General features: G+C 41.1%; 1 protein-coding gene across 1 annotated transcript; it reads left to right on the top strand.

The window, feature by feature from the left end:
* Window positions 1-1,254: 1,254 nt before the first annotated feature.
* On the top strand, window positions 1,255-8,927 carry si:ch211-22i13.2 (uncharacterized protein LOC553945 homolog). Its single transcript, XM_055232324.1, has 7 exons — window positions 1,255-1,474; window positions 1,848-1,917; window positions 5,143-5,292; window positions 5,651-5,712; window positions 5,784-5,867; window positions 6,409-6,501; window positions 6,720-8,927. The coding sequence occupies exons 1-7, from the start codon at window positions 1,472-1,474 to the stop codon at window positions 6,768-6,770; spliced, it is 513 nt and encodes a 170-aa protein (XP_055088299.1). The 5' UTR covers window positions 1,255-1,471; the 3' UTR covers window positions 6,771-8,927.
* Window positions 8,928-8,930: the final 3 nt, after the last annotated feature.

The following is an 8,930-nucleotide window of genomic DNA, read 5'->3' as shown; positions in this document are numbered from 1 at the left end:
AGCCATCAGGACAACATCATCTGCAAACAGCAGAGATGAAATCCTGTGGTTCCCAAACCAGGCCCCCTGGAGAATTTCCATCACGCTACAATAATAATGAATATTTACTGCAAATCAGTGACTTCTGCTGTTGCCTTTGGGAGACCAGTTCAGAACATGGCTTCCCCTTGGCCACTCTCATGTCATTTTCACAGCAAAGTCTGTTCCTTTTCTTCGTTTTTATGTCATTTTATGTTTTTATGCCATTTGAACGGCTCATTTAAGTCGGGCAGGTACTTCGATAGGCACACAGAAGGGTGCATTTGTTGAATTGGGACATGGCCATCGTCTGGAGACGCTTGCAGTCCACGAATCATATGAGTCAGGTCTTGACCTCCGCCGAACCCCTGAGACTGACTCACCGAACCCCTAGGGTTCGATCGAACCCAGGTTAAGAACCACTGTTTTAGATATTTGTATTTACTTAAGTCAATCTATATCTGTACTCTCTACTCAACTATTTTTAAAATGACTGAAAACTAAAAACTGAAAGTTTTTTTATTATTGTGTGAGACCTGCTGAAAAGGCTGAGGGGTTTCATTTAGCACGTTCATAGCTTGAGAAAACAAAACTATACAAATAAAACCAAAAAAGAAGCTAATTAATTGTTTCTGTTGAACAAAATTCACCACAAATCTTTATCAAAATCTCTACATTTGAAGCTTTATAAGACACTTAATAATAATAATGGCTTACACTTGTAATGCGCTTTTCAAAGCCTCTCAAAGCGCTACACTATAGTCATTATTCATTCATTTCCACACTTGGTGATGGTAAGCTACTATTGTAGTTACTAAGTGAGTAAATCGAGTACTTCTTCCACCGCTGTATTCCAATAATCTGTAATATTTATAAATGCTCAGTCTCCTCTCACTCAAATCTCTGGATGTGAATCAGAAAAGAGTTTTTGGTTTGTCTCCATCTAGTGGACAACACGAGGAAGGCCCATACAAAACAGCAGGAAGAGACCTCCTCCTACTTCTCCCCCTCCTCTTCCTCCTCTTTCTATTCCTCCTGCCCCTCCTCCTCATCCTCCTTCTTCTTCTCCTCCTCCCCCTCCTCTTCCTTCTCCTCCTCCTCCTCATCCTCCTCCTCTTCTATAATCCTATAAGTGTATATAAAAATGAAACATTTTATTATATTTTGTTGAAAAAAACATGTTGTGAATAAAACATAAAACACAAATATAAAGGTGTAATGTCCGTGTGTGGCCGCAGATGGCGCTACACTCCTCATCCTGTCGTGCCGCGGTGCACTCTGGGATACAACATGTCTGTCGCCGCTGTTGTGAAGTTGTGAGCTCAGCGCGTCTGTCTCTGCACACCTCTCATCTGTCCTGTCCCCGCGCAGGTCCCGCGCGGGTTCCACACCAGTGTCCCTGTGCCGTGTCCCGGGGCCTGTGCCGTGTCCCGGGACCTGTGTCGCTGTGGGGATGGTAAGTGCTCTGATGGGGCTCGAGAAACAGCACGTTAGCTCGTAGCATTAGCCTCATTCAGAGCTGACTTCGTGATGAAAAGTGAGACTGAGCTGGACGCACTTTTGCTCTGGTAGTGACTGTGTGTTCATTGTGTGTTCATTGTGTGTTCATTGTGTGTTCATTGTGTGTTCATTGTGTGTTCACTGTGTGTTCACTGTGTGTTCACTGTGTGTTCACTGTGTGTTCACTGTGTGTTCACTGTGTGTTCACTGTGTGTTCACTGTGTGTTCACTGTGTGTTCACTGTGTGTTCACTGTGTGTTCACTGTGTGTTCACCTGTAAACATCAGTGAGTGAGTGAGAGAGACTAAAGTGTAGTGCTTGTTTCACAGTCGTCTTCTGAGAGGAGAGTGTCCAGCTCCAGCTCCAGGACAGAGGACAGCCGCACATCCAGAAACAGGAGTGAGTCTGGGCGTCTCAAACCACACGTACATACTTTATATCAAATCAAAATTACTTTATTTGTTAGAGGGGCAGTTTAAGCACTTTGAGCAGTAAAATACAATCATAATTAAAAAGCTCAAACAAAAGTCTCATTGCAGCTCAGCAGGTAGAGTCATCAGGTCCAGTGTCAGGACAGTGAGTTACAGCCCTCAGGACAAAAGTCTCCCTCCTCTGTGTCCTCTGTGTCCTGCAGCATCACAGCAGCCTCCAGGAGTAGCCAGGTGAACTCTAGAGACATCACAGGAAACCTCTCCTAAGCCTCTCTCTCACTCTGCTTTGGAACGTCTTCTGCCATATTTGTTGGTGAAAGCCCGTTGCATTGTTGTAAAATGTCTGTAGTATTTCAGAGCTTGCTGACTAGCATATCTGCAAGCAGAATCACCATAGATAAGGAAAAATAGATACCACCATAGATGGGAAAAATCAACTGCTCAGATTACCCAATCCAATAGTTCTTAATTTCTACCTTTTGAACTGTACATGGTGCACTTCTTAGTTGGTCAAATATTAATATTAATGTAACATTAAAAAAAATGTACAAACTGCTCAGCCAACCACAACCATGTCAGTCCTGGACTATAAGAACATAGGACTATGACAGGTCTGAGCTCAAGTGTAGGGCTGCAAGATGAATCATAATTTGAATCATAATTCAAATCACAATTATAAGTTTTCATATTGTAAAGGCCACAATGTGTCCGCGGCAACAACAACACAGTGGGATGAGACATTGATCACATGACGAGAGTAGACATGTTTTTGACATCATTAATCTGTAATAATTAGAAATCATGGAGGGGTCTGAAATTTTCATCTTAGGTGCATGTCCACTGTGAGAGGAAATCACATTGTATGATTTTTTTATATTTTTTTGTATGTTACTGCTGCAAATAAGTATTTGAACACCTGAGAAAACCAATGTTAATATTTGGTATAGTAGCCTTTGTTTGCAATTACAGAGGTCAAACATTTGCTGTAGTTTTTCACCAGGTTTGCACACACTGCAGGAGGGATTTTGGCGCACTCCTCCACACAGATCTTCTCTAGATCAGTCAGGTTTCTGGGCTGTCGCTGAGAAACACGAAGTTTGAGCTCCCTCCAAAGATTTTCTATTGGGTTTAGGTCTGGAGACCGGCTAGGCCATTCCAGAACCTTGATATACTTCTTACGGAGCCACTCCTTGGTTATCCTGGCTGTGTGATTTGGGTCATTGTCATGTTGGAAGACCCAGCCACCACGCATCTTCAATGATCTAACTGAGGGAAGGGGGCTGCTCCCCAAACTCTCGCAATACATGGCCTTCTTCTTCCTCCAAACAAGGCAAGTGGAATTATGACCAAAAAGTTCTATTTCGGTCTCATCTGACCACATGACTTTCTCCCATACTCCTCTGGATCATCCAAATGGTCATTGGTCAAACTTAAGACGGGCCTGGACATGTGCTGGTTTAAGCAGGGGAACCTTCCGTGCCATGCATGATTTTAAATCATGACGTCTTAGTGTATAACTAACAGTAACCTTGGAAACGCTCTTTTCAGGTCATTGACCAGCTCCTACAGTGTAATTCTGGGTTGATTCCTCACCTTTCTTAGAATCATTGAGACCCCATGAGCTGAGATCTTTCATGGAGCCCCAGTCCGAGAGAGATTGACAACATTGTCATGTTTAGCTTCTTCCATTTTCTAATAATTGCTCCAGCAGTGGATCTTTTTTCAACAAGCTGCTTGGCAATTGCCCTGTAGCCCTTTCCAGCCTTGTGGAGGTCTACAGTTTTGTCTCTTGTGCATTTTGACAGTTGTTTGGTCTTGGCCATGTTAGTAGTTGGAGTCTTACTGATTGTATGGGGTGGACAGGTGTCTTTATGCAACGAACTCAAACAGGAGCTTCTAATTTAGGAGAATAAGTGGAGTGGAGGTGGACTTTTAAAGGTCTTTGAGGGTCAGAATTCTAGATAGACAGGTGTTCAAATACTTATTTGCAGCAGTAACATACAATTAAATTATTTATTTTTTTAAATCATACAATGTGATTTCCAGATTTTTTTTATTTTTATATTATGTGTCTCACAGTGAACATGCACCTAAGATGAAAATTTCAGACCCCTCCATGATTTCTAAGTGGGAGAACTTGCAAAATCACAGGGTGTTCAAATACTTATTTGCTTTATTGTATATACATATATATAAAATTATTATTTTTTTTTTACAGACTATACATCGCTCCTGAGAATAAGTCGCACCAGCGAAAAAATGTGAAATAAGGAAGAAAAAAAGACATGTTGCATTTTTGGGGGAAATTTATTTTACTTTTTATTTTACACTTTAAAGGCAAGTTATTATAATAATAACAGAGAACACCAGGCTGTAGCAGTACAGTACACTGACGTAGCACATAGACAGAAATGAACATGTGTCTGGTATGTTTACGTAAGATATTAACAGTTAATCAGATAACTAAAGCATAGAAACAAGCTAACAAGTTTACTCTGGATCTCACTCCAGATCACTAAATCCATTGAATTCTTCATCCTCAGTGTCGCTTCTGAACATCTCTGACTGCTCTGGAAGTAGATTAAGCGCTGTTTCCGGAAAATACGGTGCATATATATCTAATTGTGATTTGCAGTTGTCATATATATTTAGAAAGTGCAAATTATTATAAACAACTCCAGGTGCATCAACATTTGACAGACATCGAAACATGAACCGATAAAGTAATACAAGAATCCCATGCATTTCAGAACGTGTTTATAGAGCTCTAAGCTACAGGGTTAGGAGCTTTTACACACAGTATGGAGACACAGGGAGTGCATCTGACACACAGAGACACCTCAGAATATGTTCGCAGAGGTGCAGACTACAGGGATGCCCTCCCTGTGTGTCAGATGCCCTCGCTGTGTTTCTAAGGGGTTTTATTATGTGTAAAAGCTGCGAACTAGGGATGGGAAGAGACACACTTTTGATGAGACAAGATATGATATTTTATTTAACATTTTTGTAAAAAAAAATGCTTTTTGGGACTATTAGAGATGTAACTCACCAACATCAGCACTAATGTAAACACATGGAGACCTTGGCCCATCCCTTCTGCTAACTCTATAGTCTAGACTTCTAGAAAAATGTTCTGAAATGTCCCTGTGTGTGTCAGGTGCCTTCCTGATCTGCAGTGTGTGATGTGTTTCAGATGGGGAGAAGAGGAAGCGCAGACGCAGTCGGAGCCGGTCCTCCTCTTCCTCGTGTAGCTCCTCCTCCTCTTCCTCCTCTTCTTCGTCACACTCCTCTCACTCCTCCTCCTCTGCGCATTCATCCAGCCGCAGCAGCTCCAGCAGTCCTGGTCAGTGCAGAGTACAAACCCATCCATACATCACCAGGCTAACCATATGCTCGCCCACACACTTGCCCCACACGCTCACCCCACACGCTCGCCCCACGCGCTCACCCACGCACTCGCCCCACACGCCCCCGCGCTCGCCTCCCGCGTTCGCCTCACACGCCCCCGCACTCCTGCGCTCGCCCGCGCGCTCACCCATACGCTCACCCATACGCTCACCCATACGCTCACCCATACGCTCACCCATACGCTCACCCATACGCTCACCCATACGCTCACCCATACGCTGTCCTGTTAGCACACAGTTGCAGTGCTGTGAAGTCTTACCTGTAGCATATGTTCCTGTATCATTTGGCCCTAGACTCACGGAGCCAGTCCAGAAAAGAGGTGAAGAAGCGAAAGAAGGAGAAGCAGCATAAAAAGGTAATCCTGTTCATATATAAGATGCATGTGATAAACCCGGCCCCGCTGAACCTCACTCTGTCCCTCTGCAGAAAAATAAAAAAGACAAGAAGCACAAACGCAAAAAGGAGAAGAAATCTAAAGGAGATGAGGGCGGGCCTGTACAGATCTCAAAGGTGTGTAACAGGATCTGATGTTATCGCTTTGACTGGAATGTTCCACATTTCACTTATCAATCTCCGTGGAGACAAGCAAGTGATGGGCCTAGAAAACTTAAAGGTCAGATCTATAAAGAGGCTAGCCCTCAGTATGAATGCATCACTTTTTTCAGAGTTTTTTTTTTTGCTCTAATAACGTTAAAGTGATGCTAATGTTCGTAATGTTTAATGTGTTAAACTGTGGAACGTTCCAGGCAAAGCAATAACATAAAACGTGTCAAACTCCCCACCCTACTACTATTACTATTACTTAATTGTGAGCAGACTATTTGAATCCAGATAATACATTAGCAGTCACACATACTTTTAGGAATGTGAAAACAGTATTTGGGTCTCTGCCTATTCATTATGTTAATATGATCATGCCTGTAGGCCTACAGTCTATGGTGTTCAATGCATTAGTAGCTTTAGATTTTTTTGTAGATGGGTTCTTTAATTTTTACTTATAAGCCTCATTAAATGTTTATCTTAAATACTTCATGTGTTCTTTCTTGTCCAGTATCTGAAAGACCGAACAAAAGGCAGCAAGTACAGCATGATCTCAGGGAAGAAGATCAAGATGAAGGTGAAAAAGTCCAAGAAGGACAAGCAGGTGAGTCTGTAGTCCCCCGTAGTCCCCCGTAGTCCCCCGTAGTCCCCCGTAGTCCCCCGTAGTCCCTTGTAGTCCCTTGTAGTCTCCTGTAGTCTCCTGTAGTCTCCTGTAGTCCCCTGTAGTCCCCTGTAGTCCCCTGTAGTCCCCTGTAGGCCTACAGCACTCAGGTAGTCTACAGCATTGACTGATTCATGTGTTATTATTGTGTTTGTCTGCAGAGGGACAAGAACCGTGCAGAGCTCCTGGAGTTTTTGAACTCTACCCTGTGACCCCTCTATGACCCCTCTATGACCTCTGAGAGACCTCTGACAGCAGAACCACCAGCAGCACTGCACATGGAGGCTTTCCCTATGTCACTGTGTTTAGAGAGAGTCTTTTTAGAGTAATGGATTCAGAGGAACATCCCTGAGGAGCCTCCAGACTGTCAAACTGCTGTGCCACTGCGACAGAAGACATGACGCTCTGTCACAATGTTCATCCAAAACTCTTTTCTTTTATTTAGAAATGTTTTTGACAGACTCTTTGATAATCACAGTTGTTTGTTGTCCTTTAGTTTGATTTATTTCAGTGGCTCTCAAGCTTTTCACACCCAGTACCACTTAATTTGCTTAATAAGCAGTGGTTTAGTTAAAAGTTAAAAGAAAAAAAAATTAAACTGGGCCAGTCAACCTTATAAATGTGTGGAGGACTATTTGTTGCCTAGTATAATTAATCTAATGATACTTAAATGTCCTGTATTACATTAAACTGACTCTTGTGAGCATTTAGCCATGTTCTAAAGCTGTTACCTCCTCAAACACATACCTGGAGTTTTTTTTTTTTTTTCACATTATTACTATAATCCTGAATTATTCAAATTTTATTCAGAATGCTACATTTCACCTTGTGATGTCATTCAGTGGTAGTTTTAAAGTTAACAGCTGATTTTTAACTTCCGTCAAACTGCTGTACTTTTCAGTACTCTAGAATAACCTTAAGTTATTGCTTTCATTTTTGAAAATATTTGTGTTACCTTTGGCGCAGTTGAGATTGTCAATGGAAAGCAGTTTTAATGAGGCTAGAACAATAGCTGTGGCTTCAAAGTTTTCTGTTTGAGAAAAAACTCTAAATATGCAGGTTTGTGTGTTAAACATGTGTGAATGAAACAAAACACAACTCCAGGTCTGTTTGTGATGAGGAAAACGAACAGATCAGAACATTTAGTGTCGCAGAGCCACTGGCTTTAAGGGTCTCTTCTACAGGGGTTTCCAGATAATTCACTTTGAAGTTTGAATTGGGAAACTTTGTTACCACTGTAACACAACAGCAGAGAGGTTTTGCACTTCTGAGTACTCCAAATGGTGTGGGAAAAGTTTCATCGTTTAGTTTTTGTTTTGAAGTTATTGGATGGTATCTTTTAAAGGTACACTGTGTAACTTTTCTGATGGAGGGTCTGTCACTTGCTTGTCTCCAGAGAGCTGTTATCGTCTCTGACGTGGAATGTTTTAGGTATTTTCTATGTGGCATTTCCCCTCTTTCAGACTAAAAAAAATGTTGAAAAATGTGCATTCTTACTGTGACTGGGGCTGCCTCTGCACAGTTCTGACCTGGCCATGTGGCCTGCATGACTTTCATTCAAAATCTTTCTGCTTGGAATGAACAGAGCAATTTGGAGATGTAAACACAACCAGTCCTCATCTCATTCAATGTTTTGTCTTTTATTTTTTACTACTTTTTACATTTTAAATACACAGAAGACATCAAATATATGAAGGACGATGTATGGAATCATGTAGCACAGAAAAAAAGTAGTTTTGTTTTTTTCCTTTTCATAGTCTATATTCAAAACCTCAAAGTAGCAACCCTTTGCTTTGTTGAAATATATTTAGTTATATTTAGTATATTTTTCTTTACTACATAATTCTATTCCTTTCTACATTTTACATACAAATATATAAAGTAAGATATGGAATTATGTAATAAAGTCTACAAAATATTTTTCAACAAAGAAAAGTACTACTTTGGGGTTTTTAATATAAAATGTATATGAAAAATAGTTTTTCTTTGCAGCATAGTTCCATATATCTTGCTTCATATATTTGTGGTGTTCTGTTTGTATCTAAAATGTAGAAAGTGGTAAAGATAAAGAATAGAAAGACGTTGAATGAGAGGGTGTGCCCAAACTGGTAGTGTAAGTTTTAACGGCATCCATTGAGAGAAGCAGGTGGCAGACCCTCCACCACAAAGTTCCATAATCCAGCTTTAAGCTTCATATGTTAAAAGTAAAACTGCCGTACACATGCAAGAGGACAGTACTCGGCTGAATCCTTCATATTATTTGTACCTTTTAGTTTTGGAAGCTGAACCTTTGTAAATTTGTCTAGTTAACTGTAAATATGATGTAAAATGTAAAGACATGACAGGTTTAATTAAAGCCCACACAGAAATCT

The sequence above is a fragment of the Periophthalmus magnuspinnatus genome, chromosome 24, assembly GCF_009829125.3.
Source record: "Periophthalmus magnuspinnatus isolate fPerMag1 chromosome 24, fPerMag1.2.pri, whole genome shotgun sequence".
Taxonomy (NCBI): domain Eukaryota; kingdom Metazoa; phylum Chordata; class Actinopteri; order Gobiiformes; family Gobiidae; genus Periophthalmus; species Periophthalmus magnuspinnatus.
Note: the sequence above shows the minus strand (reverse complement) of the source record. Positions and strands in the feature narration are given on the sequence as shown.